This window comes from Centropristis striata, chromosome 9, assembly GCF_030273125.1.
Source record: "Centropristis striata isolate RG_2023a ecotype Rhode Island chromosome 9, C.striata_1.0, whole genome shotgun sequence".
Lineage (NCBI taxonomy): Eukaryota > Metazoa > Chordata > Actinopteri > Perciformes > Serranidae > Centropristis > Centropristis striata.
This window is the reverse complement of record NC_081525.1, coordinates 12,991,660-13,007,835: the sequence shown is the minus strand read 5'-3', so window position 1 is coordinate 13,007,835 and position 16,176 is coordinate 12,991,660. Positions and strand designations below refer to the sequence as shown.

At 36.8% G+C, this 16,176-nt stretch overlaps 1 protein-coding gene across 1 annotated transcript in view; it reads right to left on the bottom strand.

Moving 5' to 3' along the window:
* The window catches only part of LOC131978137 (inactive N-acetylated-alpha-linked acidic dipeptidase-like protein 2), a 787,053-nt gene that overhangs the window by 332,997 nt on the left and 437,880 nt on the right, over positions 1-16,176 (bottom strand). Inside the window, exon 7 of the mRNA XM_059341659.1 lies at positions 7,333-7,452. Within this exon, the coding sequence (XP_059197642.1) occupies positions 7,333-7,452 (120 nt within the window). The remainder of the gene's footprint in view (positions 1-7,332; positions 7,453-16,176) is intronic.

Genomic DNA, 16,176 nt, shown 5'->3' with positions numbered 1-16,176 from the left:
TATGACTTGTTGTCTTCCTCATGATGATCAAAGGTTAATTTGTGATGTTTATTTAGCCAACATTACTGGTAATGGTAGAGAATAGTTGGTGGTTGGGAGGAAGTGTGCTGCAGCTGCCACAATGCAGAGCACTATTTCATTGTTGTCCATGGGAAATGTAGCGTCCTTGTTTTTTATGAGCGTGGATGACTATTTTATTGAATATGTGACACCAACCACGGTCATTCTCCTCTCATCACAACTCTGTCCTTCACTGGAAAACAGGGACACCCACAAACACAAACACACACACACACACACACACACACACACACACACACACACACACACACACACACACACACACACAAAATGTCCTCACTAAAAACGTGTTCCAGTCCTCACTATGTCGGAAGTACAAGAACACAGACATACACACACACACACATTCTTGTACTTCTATCTTTGTGAGGACCCTCATAGGAATAGTGAATTCCCTTCCCTGAAAACTAAAGAAATAATGAAAACTAGAATTGAAAAAATATTTTTGTTAACTGAAATAAAAATAAAAATGAGAGTTTAAAAAAAAACAGATAACTTACTGAAACTGTATTTTGTGGTTACATAACTAACTAAAACTCACTAAAATTATAGTGGAAAGATATGATATGTATATATGATATGAAACCCATTTCATCTATCTGGTGTTATGAATAAATAAACTTATTGGGGCTGAGATGGATAATAACATTTATTGTGACCTTTTTGAATCTTGCACCCAACAAATACCCCATTACAAAAAAACTAAAACTAACATTACAACTAACAAAAACTAAACTAAAATTAAGCATTTTCCCAAAAAACAAAAACTAATTAAAACTAGCAAACACACTACTACAAACTAAATGAATTTGAAAACAAAAATTGACAAAGAAATTAAAACTAAACTAAAACTAAAACTAATGAAAAATCCAAAACTATTATAACCCTAACCCTAACAGAAACCTAATTGTAACCTTAACCCTAAAACAAAGTCTGAACTCACAAACAAGCCTTTAAAAAAGTGACTTCGGAAAAATGGCCTCACTCTGTTAGTTAAAAACATGCGTCACCATGTAGGAAGTACAAGACCACACACACACACACAGAGACAGATACACATGGACTCTTCTCAAATGACTGACATTTACATGCATTAATTAATATACAGATATATGTAAAAGGAAAACCACTAATGATCAGTTTACAAGTTAATTTCTTATTTTAAGCCTTCAACATGCTTATTTCTAAATTTAACAATCTTAATTTAAGAAATCTTGTCAAGTGAAATCATCTGTCCAGGCAGCAAGATCATTTCCCTCAGGTTTAGTGTTTTTATCTGTTTATAGACAACCCTTTTTTTGCAGTGCATAGATACATATTTAATCTGGGAAGAAGAACTGTCTGGATTCTCTAATTATCTGGTAGTAAATGTAACTAAATGACTTAAGCTAACATGGTCAAAATGTTTCCCATGTTTGTGTATCAAATATGAATCAAGCTGTATGTGTAACATTGAGCCTGCAGTCACCGTCACACATTCATTAGTGAGAGTACAAGGCTCATCAATCACCTTTCCCCATTTATATGTAAAGGGCGATCATTTCTCAGCTGCTGACACACACAGACATTATGAAACACACATGATCAAATTTGTCACAAACTGTGGGCGAGGAGGGAAAATGGGTCAGCAGCCTGTTGCTAGCAGGGTCCCATGTGGCAGGAGGTGCAGTCTGATTTAATGGCTTTTTAAAAGTCCAACTGTATTAATGTAAAGTATGGTGACCCGTCTTTAAACATTGCCTTTCCTTTTTTTGGTAACCTCCATTTACTCCTGTTATGGCTCATTAGGCTGTCATTTTTCACTAACCTCACACTCAGAAGTAGAGTAATGTAAAATGAATAAAGCTAAGGAAACAGCTTTTTCTTTCTTTCTTTTATTAAATGATTAAAGGGGACATTTTTGGACTTTAAATTTGACAAAACGGTCCCAACCCAAGGTCTATTTAGTCGCTTTTAAACTTTCGACAGTAAAATACATCCACTGCTGGAGACTCTGTTATAGGGCTGCACGATTATGGCCAAAATTATAATCACGATTATTTCGATCAATGTTGTAATGACGATTATTAATCACGATTATGCATCATGTTAGGGAAAACATCTGTATTTTTTTTGCACTACTTTTAATCAAACAACAGGAACAGCTTTTAGTGTCCAGAGCTTGTTGTAAACAAACAGAGATCGCTAAGTGAACACCTCCTGCAGCAGCAGCACATACACACTGTACTGCTACAGAGCTAACTGTTAGCCTATTAGCAATTTGCCGACTGGACGCTAAGGGGTAAACATCCCCTCCGGCTCTGCAGCTGGGAAAGACTGCTGCAGGAGGACTGTGCCGCTTTGACTCCTTCTTACTGGGGATTTCCACCGGCCATTCAGCGGCCGTCGGAAATCGCGAAAATTTGCAACACTGCTTCGCCAGCTTTTACAAATGGCGCATGTTGTTGTGGCGTCGAGTACTACGTCAAACCCTGTTTAGCGTTCTATCCAATCAGCAACCAGGCACTTTTCAGGGGAGAAAAAAGACCCCGCCCCCTGATGGTTGGTGGACTACTGGTGTAGAAAGTGCTTGATTAGATATGCAGGAGAGACACATTTTAAAATGGAAATATCGACGATCAGGTTAATTTAATCGTGGTGGACAAAATCATGATGACGATTAAAATTCGATTAATTGTGCAGCCCTACTCTGTTATACTTCAAACTTCCACTAAAAGCTTGTAGGTGCATGTTGAGTCATGATTGTTTTGCCGAACTACCATTTTAACATCCAAGAATAGACTTGTTGATGCTTTCAAGCCAACAAGGATGATAACTGAGCAAACCGCTACACTGTTGAAGACTGTCATACAGTTGAAAGCTGTTGGTGGATTCTTTAGTGAAAACTACTATTTCCGATGTAAAGAATGAGCGCTAATAATTAAAAAGAGGAATCTTTTATTTTTACTGCTACTCTTTAATGTAAGATTAATAGTTATTTGTATATGCACAAAAACCATGCATACACCACTCCACCATAAACTGGTATTTATAAAGAAAGAATGTGCAGTGAGAATATAAGCACCACACATTATTCAGACCAGATGTACAGTATGCACAGTTTTAGCTGCAATAGCTGCTGGTAATATGAAGGTAATAATCAGAGCCTTAAGAAGTTGCACTGTGTTCATGATTGTGCTTTGCGTTTCATTACTGGCTGTGAAAATCATACACATCAACAACTTTGTATGCCACGGCTGAAATGCCTTCTTTGTATGTGTGCATTGGTTAGTTTTTATCCACAAATCTATTCTTTGGCTCCTCCCTTCATATCTGTGTACATACATGTGTCGAAACCAAACTCAATATGGTTTTCGCTCTCAAAATACTTATACAGATGCTTTGTTAAAAAAAAAAAAAAAGTGAGATCTAAGTTAGGTAAGAAGGATTTTAATTACTCCTCCCCTTTGTCCTGGAATAATTTGCAAAAGGACTTGAAACTGTCTGAGCTGATCACAATCGGAGAATTCAAATCCGTTTTAAAGGACAAAGAAATCTCTGTCTCTGTCGACTTCACTCCAAATTACAGACTTGAAACTTTCTCCAGTTTTTTGTTTGACATTCTGAGGTCGTGTAAAACCAAACATATGATCGTTTTAATTTGATAGTACAGAAATATTTATTCAAGTGTAAAAGTAGGATGGGACGAGGCAGGCGTTGCAAAATGGGGTTTAATAATCCAACACTGTTCCTATAAATAAACATGTTTTTACGGTAATTTTTTATGTATAGTTTTATTATATTTGAATTTTACCTTTATATGTTCATATTTTTAACCTATGTTTACATTTTTCAGGTCTGAAACAGTTCATTGAACATATTTATGGTTTTTATTGTCATAAATAGTATTATAGTATTATAATTTTGTTTCGAATTTCATTTTTTTTGTGTATTTTTGGGCTCAATATGTTAATAAAGTGGGTTAAAGTGAAAAAATAATAGTCATGTTGAAATTGTGCTGAGAAAATACCAAACATGGGTATAGTAAATATTATGTGGTGTATAAAGAGCAAATAGGCTCAGACCCCAGAGGATTAAATAAAGGATATATATAATTATTAGGTGAGAGATTATTTTCAGGTTGTTGTTTTTTTTTTTACCAGCTTTAATGCTTTGCACATCAATAAGCTTAACTTAAAACGATTTATCATTCATCTCTTTTTTAATTATTATTTACATTTGAACCATTATCATCTTAGCTGAATTGTGAAGCATGTTATTGTCTGTGTAAACACGATCCCTAATATATAATCATCCTTCCGTTTAATAATGATGATTGAGATTTTTCTTCAGTGACGGTTTGCAGAAATGTGATGAATTGGTAGTATGGACACAACAAAGAGCCACAGCCGAGCATAATGGTCATGCATAATGATGGTCAATGCAGATGCAACGCAGTCGGAGAAAATGCACCTCTACTTTATTGTTTTCTCATTCACAGGTGTAATGAGTGGTTAAGCAGGCACAAGCATTGATATGCAGATGAGGCCTAAAGGTGTTTCTACATCCACTCGTGGCTAACTGTGGCAAGGAAACGAGGCTCCTGCTAGAGGCGTACATGTAGCTTTATATATCTGATGAAAAGAATGCATATGTCTATTTCTGTCTTTGTGCAAACAAAGAGTCATGGAACTGTACAGTTTTATGCATCTGGATCTTATCCAGTCTCATCAGGGAATGTGCATAAATGCATAACATGATGAGTAAATAAAATTAGCATCACGGTTGTATTCAAAAACATTTTTTTTGAAGAATCTACTTAAGAGAGAGTCAAAGGTACTTTGCTTTAAAACAAACTACTCCAACAAGTGCAATGTATTCAAAAGAAGTTAATTAACCCTAAATAGGGCACTCATTGAAATACTTGCAAATTCCAAATTTCAACCCTAGAGAATATTGGAGGATATTAAATACTGCCAGAATGTGGACTATTGAGTGTGTAAAAAAAACATACGGACCCGGAGGAGGGGGGTGAAATTTTGAGAAAAAAGTTTACAAGATTAAAGTGGCAAATCTACGAGAAAAAAAATTGCAGATTCATGAGATTTGAAGTGGTGAATCTGCAAGAAAAAAGTTCTTTTTTTCCCCACTTTTTTCTCGTAAATCTGCAACTTTTTTCACACAGATTTGCCACTTTAAATCTCTTACAGAGGTTTTGCACTGGACTGTGCTAAATATATAATACCAATATAAGATAACATGGTACACATTCATGTCAATAATTCTAAAGGTCTGATTTCACTTTAGTGTGTCCGCATTTATTGAGTCTGACACATGTGGTTATGATACAACTGTGTCAGAAGCCACTTAGAGTATTCTGGGTAAATTTCCATTACTCAGTATTGCACCAAGTCCACATTGAGTTTTTTTCAAGTTGGTATAATTAAATTACTTCTAATTTAATGGAAACTTAAAATTTATCAGTAATTAACATGTAAGTAGATGTTTATGCTTTAATTAAGTGGATTGGAATTTATATTTTCCCTGTCATCGTCTAATTGATAGGAAACTGCTTGGAGCTGAATGTGGCACACATCCAAGCAGGAACAGGCCTAATCAATCAATGCATTGCTAATGTTATTTCTTATTAAGGCAGATGGATTCAGACATCTTTTTGTGGATACAGGAGTCAGGCATGATGAATTTATTGCAAAAATAATATGAAGAATTAGCGATGCATGACTAGCTGTATATATTAGACCCTGTGCAAAGTAGAAATCCTAGTGTAGCAAGCTTACTTATTTAGTTTTTTTCAAAAGGACAGTGAGATATATATGCACGCAACTATATCAACATACCCAAAATCAGTTTAACCCTTTGATGCACAACATATTGACAACCCTTCTAATGCACAACATGGGTCAAAAATGACAGCATTAATTCCCCATGTTATTTAATGCTTGATGTGTGTATCTGTGCTCTCCTTTGATATACACTTATTTTATGATTGAATATTCCATGTATTCTTTAAATATCTTGTTTTTTGATAACGATCGATAACGATAAGTAGTTAGCTTGCTAAGCTAACTACTTAGCCAAGAAGATAGCTAAGTAGTTAGCTTAGCAAGCGCCTAGCTAAAAAATGGATATGGGTCATTTTTCGCCCATGTTGTACATTAGAATAGTAGTGACACAAAAGGGATTTTATTAAAAAGTCAATCAAGGAAAACATAAAATTAGGATGTATGATGATCAAAAACAAACTAATTGAGGAAAACCTGGAATACTGAATGATGAAAATAATTTATTGCAAAGATATAGAACAAAAACTCTTTCGTATCGGGTCACTTTAGACCAGGGGTGGGCAATTTTTTCGCAAGGGGCCACATGACCAATACCACGAAGGTTGCGGGGGCTGGACCAAAACTCTGACCTAAATTATGCTCAATATTAATTTAATCGCTTTAAAAAATACAGTAAATGATCTGGTTTTGAGCTGCTACTGATAAGAATACATGTTATGATGAGACTGTTAATGTGGAGTAAATCAATTATAGCAGTAAAAAGTAGTAAATACTCCAATCACTATCACTTTTCCATTTATTTTAAACACAACTATAAATGACCTTTAGCAAGGTTCCTATTGTTGTTTTTGTGTTATATATCTTGTTTTTTATGTTTGTAAATTTTCTATGTTTTATAATGTTGTGATGCGTTTATTTTGAAAAGGTGCCATCCAGTGTGAAACGGGTGCTTTAATTTTGAAAGTTAGTGACAGGAAATAACAGATGGACGTTAAATGAAAAACGAACGGTAAATAATGAGTGAATCATAATTCATAGAAAGTTGATGCTACTAAACATACATTCAAACCACAAAAACGTAAGACGCCTTCAAAATAAAAGCACTGCGGTTGTGTTAATTTCTAATTTCTTGGTAACCTCATGTGGGCCGGATAAGGACAGCCAACGGGCCAGATGTTGCCCAGCGGGCCGCCCAATGCCCGGGTCTGCTTTAGACCCATGTTGTGCATCAAAGGGTTAAAAAAAACTTTACCCCTTTCCCCCCATTAATGGAAAATCATTTTTTGAGTCATACCTTTCATTAATTTATTTTTAAAGATTAAAATATCTTGTCTGGGTTAGTATTTCTCTTCCTGCTGCAGGATTATAGTATCAGATGGATCTCAAGTACTGCATTAAATCACATGGGTGGTTCTCTTATCAGCAGAGCGGAGCCTCAGCTCTTTGCAGACATTTGATTTGATCTTACCTTGTACAGCAAAGGTGCCTGGCCAAGCTTGACCACAGCAATCTGGTTGGTGAGGTTCAGGCTGTCTTTGGCTCTCCGGAGGTCATCCACACCGGCGTACTGGACATCCACCACCTCCCCCTGGGGTGGAGAAACAGCACAGAGGCTCAGGGGGGTCAGCAGTTAACTGAAATCATTAAATCGCCTTTAATCAAGTGTTTTCCCAGGAAAACATGACAGCCAGATGTTAGGTAACCTGTGTCTTGTGCATATCACCTTACTCAGGGTATCGAACCCTAATACACTGAAAAAAAGATTTTTCGGCCCTGTAATTATTATCTCAATCATCTATATAAATTCTACAAAGAAATACGAATTCAGTGCTTTTACTTTAAAATAGCAGTTTTTCATGTAGTGCATTACTTAGTGATTGTTATTATGTGTCCTTAGTTTTGTTTGTTAATTGAATAATTTGTTCCAATTAATATTCACTAAACCAGTTTATTGGCTTAAATAGTTGATATTTCCAAGTAAAATGTAATTGAGGGACATCAGTGAATCTGCAATTTACTTGTGTGTTTTCATAAAAAAACACTTCTTTTAGAGTTTCAAATCACACAGTTACACTCTGTCACAACAGTGCAATTGGAAAGGACTACATACTGAATTTACCCTACCCCTAGTTAGCCTTAACAGTAAAAACTGTTATATAATGTCATCTGTGGCTCTGGAGGAGCTTTTTAAAGTCTTAAAAAATAACCCAAATAACAATCCAGCATTTTTGGAGCTTGAGCCATACTAGGTAGAGTCAGGTTCAGTCTGGACAGCTTGGCCTCTGTTGCATAATAAGTGCTTATACCCAGAAGCTGGAAAACACTTTACACACTGCTGTGTTGAAGAGGCTCTCAGACATTAAGTTAGAAAGCGAAATATTATTCTGCAAAGCAAGTATGAAAATTGTAATATTTCAGAAATTGCAGGATTATTTCCTGATATTTGGTACAAATAACAAATTTTCAAAGACTTTTAAGATGAATTAATAATAGGAACATTTGTATGAATTGTCATGGTACATGTAATCATTCATATGGTAACCATAGTAATCAATTGCATGGCACTACAATGAAATCTGATTACTTCACAGCACAGCACTTTGGAATTATTACGGCCGAGTGTGTGTTTTGAAGTGTGTGTGTGGGTCTTGTGTGTGTGTATGCATGTGTGTGTGTGACTGAGCGGCTCACTGAGTTATCATCTTCCAAATTAAAGTGACCTAGAAGTTGTTGAGGAAAGTCAAAGCATTACTTTTTGGGGTCTCTCTCTCTCTCTCTCTCTTTCTCTCTCTCTCTCTCTCTTCCCCTCCCCACTCTCTCACTGCATCACCTGGACCCGATTCATTTTTCATGTGGCCAGGGGGCGAGTGTAACACGATGCTGCAGTGGAGAAAAAGGGAGGGAGAGTGCAAGATAGCGCCTGGATTTGTATGTGTGTGTATATATGTGAGAGAGAGAGAGAGAGAGAGAGAGAGAGAGAGATCTTTTGCATCAGGAGAGCCCAGGAGAGGAGCGCAAGAGAGATTTATCGCTCCTGCCTGCATTTGCATCATAAAAGTCCTCCATTTAAACTGCAGACCATGGAACAGTACAAGACGCAGCAAATTGAAATATAGGAGAATCTCTATACGCACTTAGATGGCAGTGCTTGAACTAGATCCATCTCTCTGTCCTCTCTCCCTTTTTACTTTCGTTTCATCTCGCCGAGGTAATGAAATTAACAATGTAAGTGGCCTCTGTCTGACTGAAGCTGTGAGCATCATTCTTCTGTTGAGATGATGAATATTTCCTCTTAACCCAGCCAGACATTCACACAAGAATTAGTTTCGAAGGGACGATAACGGGACAAATATATCTTGATGGACTCTCTCAGTGTCCAAAATCTTTGCATTTTTTTACGATATGTAATTATAAATAATAAAGTATCTGGCACGGAGGAATAAAACTCTCCACTGAAATCCATGCTAATGAAATTCCTTAAAGTAAGTTAGCAGCTTTACAAAAGATGCAAAGTTTCCTCGCAGGCACTGAAACAAATTACATCCATATCCTCGTCATAACAGAAAAGGTCCAAATTGATGAGGGCCTGAATTTATCAAGTGTCAAGAGAAGGAAATAGGTCCTAACTAAATAAACAGTGATGAATTTTCAGTCTATTTCTATCAATTTGAGGAAATGACTCCTATCTTAGCCAATACTTAGAAGAGCTCCGGGGGTTTCTCAACCTGTCAGGTTGCCAGGAGACGGTGTTTAGGCAGAGACCATTGGTGTGAGAAAAATGTTTTTGTAATACGTAATGACAATGAGCTCATTAAGAGTCTGTTTTGAAGAAAATGTAATAATTTTTAGACTTTGTGCAACTGCAGAGGAAGACACATGATGCATTCCTGAATGAATTCTGGCTTCATTTTTTGCATATATTACCTACACAGAAACACAGAAATATAACTATTTTCAGGATTTCTATGTTAACCATTGTCTAAACCAGGGATGGGCAACGGTCCGCAAACTCACTTGAAGTGGCCCTCAGTACAACTTCATGCATTTGAGCATGAAATCTTAAAAGTGCTGTGCAAAAATGAACAAAATTACTTCTTGCAATTAATTTTGAATTTTTTTTTTTTTAAATTTGCTTCAAACCTTTTGTACTCCTATCTATACTGTTCTACATGCATTGAAGCATGAAATATGTTAAGTTACTGCACTGTAAACATATTTCAAATTGCAGTTTCAATCATATCTGGTTAAGTGCACGGTCCTATATGTGGCCCTGTGGTAGTGTCCATGAAAAATTGTGGCCCCCTCCAGCATTTAAGTTGTCCATCGCTGCCTTAGACCTTCTAGTTTCATAAGATATATATGATGTGAAAATTAAGCCCGCTAACAGCTCTCGGCTGGTCGATGAGTCCAATGTACATTGGAATGACAAGGTTCCATTTATTACTGTAACATTTAGGGGCAATCTCAACATTTCATTGCATTTTCTTTAATTTGTTATTGTTTTACATCGTCATAAAATATATTTTCACTTGAACTTTAATGTAATTAATATTTGTGGTGTTGAAAACATGTAACCTGCATCTTGGAGGCGGCCCAGGTTCTATCTAGTAAAAGCTGGCCAGCATTTTCCAAAATGGCCGCCATGGTCATCAAATTGCGAATATGGGATGGCCCAATATCCTGTCTTTTTCTAAATATATTAAGCTTTATATGTACCAAATTTGGTGCTTTTATCACAAAATGCCCATCACTGATCTAAAAAGTACAATATGTGCCTCAAAATACAGTGGAGTAGAAGTATAAAGTTAAATAAAATGGAAATACTCAAGTAAAGTACCTCAAAATTGTGCTTAACTACAGTTGAGTAAATGTACTTAGTTACATTCCACCACTGGTTGTGTGGACCAGGTTTACTTTTGGTTTAATACAGAACTGCAACTGCCAGGAATACTACTACTACTATGCCTGCTACTACTTTAAGGGTTGTAAAACAAGGATGTCACATGCACTCATAAGAAAAGTCGCTATCCTTGAGGGACCTTTAAATATATCTGAAGTCCTATACGCTCAGGTGGGTTTAGTCATGAGTAAACTGTGACTAACTGTCCCTTCCCCAGTCTCTCTTTCGAAATACAGAGTGTGTAAAGAGAGGAGAAATGGTAAAGAGAAGAAGAGCAGCCATGCAGTGAGGAGACAGAGGAGGTCATGGATTGTTTCTGCAGTCTACCGATTGGCGGCTGCTCAAATCCGCCCTGTAATTAACTCTTATCACATCAAGTAAATGAAGTGCCTTCACAATCACACTGTCATTATGTCAGACAACAAGGAGCAGCAGACTGAAAGGGCCCCAGCGTTGGGAAAGACGTTTTCAAAGTCTTCACAAGCTACCACACACGGCAAGAGTCTGAAGTACAATAAACCGAAGATAAAGTTTTATTGATTAAAGGCACAAAACTTCTCGTTGTCACATCATACAAAATAAAAAAATAAAAAAGTGCTGGGATCAAAGAAGGAAACAGATATGAAAGGGAAGAAAATCATTGTCTGCGTTGAATGAAATGTAGGAAAATACAGTATTATGTACGGGTGCTGTGGCAGTGATCAGGCTGCTGAGGAAATGTAAAAGTCCAGATAAGTTACGTCGTCTTCATTTGAAGTTTACTTTGAGGACACACACAGCTAGGGAGGTGTAGATCATAGACTGTATATAAATAATGGACGTAGTGACCGTGACGTCAGCCATTGGTTTGTGGCCCGTTGGAAGCCTCGAGTTCAGCAACTCGTTGCCATCTTGCGTCGCCATCTTGTTTCCAATACGGGGAACAGACCATATCTGGACTGTGGAGGAGGAGAGGGATCTGATCACTGACTACAGCCTCTCTACACCTCAACCTGACTGGGAGAAGCTGCTTCTAATTCATGTTAGCATTAACTGGAGCATTAACTGGGATGTTAGTTTTGGCTAGCAAAAAAACAAAACAAAACTTATGTTACTTACTTCAGAAAAATGCGACTCCTTGGAGTGTCTGTTAGTCCAACCAAACGCTGAACAAGACATTTTTACTGAACAAAACGTTCAAATAAACTGTCATTAAATGAAAATTAAAAAAAAAAAAGTTATGAGACTAAACCGGTAAACATACTTTTTTATATCTATATAACTTTATATATAACTTTATTGACACGTTGCCATGGATACGCATTGTTCTGCTTCTCTTCTGATCACGGCTCGCCTTGTTAGTGACCTGTCAATCAAAGGTAGCCACGCCCCAAATCATACGATTCTTTATCTTCTATTTTCTTCTAAATGGGGCCATTATTAGAACTATTCACATCAAATTGTCTTGAAGAAGATTTTTTACTAGCGATTGAGACTATGGTGTTGTCCTAAAATAAAATAAGGTAATAAATCAAGTGAGAAGTTTTCTCATTTTGCATTGAAATGTATGGACAGAAATCTTTCTGCAGCCACACTTAGCGCCTCCAGCTGGAAATTTCGGTAGAATGCAGCTGAAGGCACTTCCTGGTTTGCCTCCCTGCTCAGACCTGGAGGTTGCCGCCTGATGCAGACCAATGTGGGATTCACTGCGTGTCTATCAAAATTAAAGAATAATGCACTATCAAATTCTTCAAAGCACATTTATGCAAACAGAAACATGAAATGTATGAGTAGTTAAAATGCTAGTAAGTAGCTATTCTTGCACATGCACAACTAGAAACATGAAGAAGAAACACACCAAAGCACAATATTAAAGTTCATCCAACAGAAACTGACACTAAAGGCTGCTGCTTCTTCAATGTTGAGGTATTTGGCTGGCTGTCAGTTTTGAGATATCACATATCGAAACTTTAAAAGTGCTGTAAACAACCTTCAGAGCACATCTATGGTTCAGAGCCTGATGCCTGGGCCACACAGCCTGCGGCGCGTGTGCACCTCTTGGTTTTTATTTTGGCACCCATGTTAAAGGGTGAGAGCAGCCAGTCTGAGCAGTTGAGGCAGCAGCAGAGCATCGGCTGCAGCACATCTAGATTCAGGGTCATGTCTATTGTTTTCATGTGAAGCACACAGTCCAAATAAAAATAGACAGTGAAATTATGTTTGACATCGTACCAGCAATATCAAACCTTTCAATGTCTATGCCTGTTGAATATTTCTTAGGCACGAAAAAAAGAAAATAAACAGTACTTAACCAATCTGTACTTAATCCATTCACTTGTTAACACAATGCTTTTATTTGGAAATATGTGCATACAATTTTGTGAAAAATGCACTGAATTTCACACTTCCATCAATTAGTTAGATTTTCAATTGTGGACATACAACGGCAGAAATTAAATGATACATTCAATTGTCAAAAGCAAACTCAGGGATGGCCTCCATATGGCTCTCATTCTCATTCCCAACTCCTCACATTACATATGGATACCTCCCAGAAGGGGGTCATCCCTATGTTCCCCGGGACCTATGTTCCCCGTTTTTCCCCAAAAGGGTCCTATGGTCCCCTGTAGCAATACAAACCGGGGAGCATAGGACCCTTTTTCTGAAAAAGGGTCCTATGTTCCCCACTTTTGCTGGGTTAGGTTTAGGGTTAGGTTTAGTGTTAGGGTTAGGGTTAGGATGAGGTTTAGAGTTAGGTTTAGGGTTAGGGTTAGGTTTAATGTTAGGGTTAGGTTTAGTGTTAGGGTTAGGTTTAGTGTTAGGGTTAGGTTTGGAGCAGCACTCTTAGAGAGTGCTACGAAGGGCACGGGCATGAGGATCATATAGATAAAATCTCTTAAAGGTTCCTTCGACGAGAGGGATTTTCTTTAATAAAAGCTTTTAAAAAGGTGTCTCTTATCTATAAAATAGTTAAAAGAGTGGTTTTAAAAGATGGAGGCAGGAGATTCGGGTGGAGGTTGAGGGAGCGATCCATTAAGGGTTAGGGTTAGGGTTAGCTCGAGTCCTGCAGGTTTGCCAACCCTGACCTAATCCCTCCTCCTCTAGGCCTATTTGGATATGCGCGTCAAACAGCCCGTAGGCCTACATAGGCCTATTTGCCATGGTATTTGGCAGTAATGATGGAAAAAGGAACAGACCGGGTAACATGGGACCCTTTTTGGGAAAAGCGGGGAAAAAGGGTCTTATGTTCCCCAGTCTCATACAAAGAGGCGGAACATAGGACCCGGGGAACACAGACACGCTCCCAGGAGAAGCCCTTGGCATCACTTTTTAACAAACTGGGTACTACCATGCATTAACATGCACATGCAGCTACCACAGCAAAAAACAGTGAAGCTGAGCTCATAACACACTCACTGGTCTTCCTTCAAAAACTTCAATATGGGCGTTTGTACATGCAGCAAAATACAACATATATTTACGTTTTAGACTGTCCTCCACCGCCATATTAACGATTAATACAGAGTTTAAATGGTGGATATCACAATGGGAGGGACAGAAGGTGGATGGATCAAACAAACAAACGGCGAATTTTCACCCAGGAGAACAGGGTTTGTGTACAGTGTGAAAACAAAAGTAAATTACTTTTTACGTAACCCTCATAACTACTTCACTACTGACATTTACTGTTCAAACTGTCTTTTATAACGCCTAACCAGGATTTTTTTTGCCCTAAACCTAGGTCAGTGGTTTTGCAGCATAAATTCACAGAAACTGCAGCCTTTTTTACAACCGTGAACCATACGTGTATGTACAATGAGGTGTGTGCTATTTTTAAATCGCTTCGCTGTACTGCAAGGCTCTTTCGACAAACAATCAAATGTTGTTATGGGTGGTATTGACAAACATATATTCTGTCATTAAGGATGGAGGTCTTGCTGCACCAGGAGGGAGTATGATATGGGCTGAAATATCTGCCACCAGAAACTGAACTTGAATTATTTATATTTGAATTGGAATTGCTTAACTTAAATCAATTTATATAAAACATTTAATCATTCCATGTATGTTATATTAGTAATATTTGTATTATAATGATAACAATAATAACACATAACATTAACATGTATGTATTTATTTTCAATATAATATATAAAAAAAAGTATATATATATATATAGCGTGCGTGAGTACTATATATTTTCCCAGAAACTATCACGATAAACAATAGTTTCGTTGTCTTGATGTTTTTTTAGTTTTATAACAATATTAGAGCATAATAAGTACACCCTTTTCCACAGCAGTGAATTTTTAAATCTCACAAATATCAAACATTGGAATTGAATGGGGAAAAGAAATATTAAAATATCCTAGATAAATAAAACAATAAACTACAACCAAAACAAATAAAATAGACTTTCAGGCTCTGTTTACAAAACATTGCAATAACATAATCATTATGTATTATATTAATTTATTATTAAAATAACATATAAACAGCTGGAATGGCTGCTTGAGAAATATAGGGGTTTTTTGTCAGTTTGTACTGCCTTTCGAACATTTGCAGCATTACTTAAAACAACGCAAAAAAGCATAAAAAGTCAATATATTGAGTCCAGTAATTGTAATGCATTATTTGAAAAAGAGAAATGTATGATTGTATTTGTACAGTATTAGTAAACCTTGAAATTTTTAAAGAAATATCACTGCTTTATATTTGTTGCTGTTGACTTTTCTTTGATGTGCAGGTGTGTCTTTATGCGTTAAAATATTGGTTGCAGTGTATTGAAACATGCGATTATTTGCATGTTTCCATAAATGATACACACTGAACTATCAATCTTTAATGAAACACAAGTGCCACTAAGCTGCTGTATAAATCCGACTCAGCTTCATTTTTAAATCACACATATGGGTTTATATTCAGCTCCTGATCAGGAGGCATGGTTGTTTAAAACAGTGAAAAATGGATCATTATGCTACCACGATGTGTCTGTCTGTTTTTGCAGTACGCAGTCGCTACCCTGTGAATTAATTATTGTGCAGACAGAAACTGCAGAGTTCTCATAATCACACTGCAGGCTGGCCCTATAGAGGAGATGATTTTATTAGATTCTAGAGCACATGTGCTTTCATTTGCATATTAATGAGGAAAAACAGTTTTTCTCGAAACTGTAAGAACTGCATTATGCTCTAAGAGGCAGCCATGATTTATGTGAAGATAAGTATGATGACATAGTACTAGTTTCTAAATAATGCTAATTACCTTAATTACAGATCTTATTAGTTAGCTTGTTATGTTAAATGATTGCAGTTGATGAGGGATTAAGCAGCTCAAGTGTCTTGTTAATTTAAAACCTGTATATTAACTTTGACATTTTTCAGAGTGCAAAGCAAATCTAATAGGATATATTTTGCTCTGTGGTGACACAGT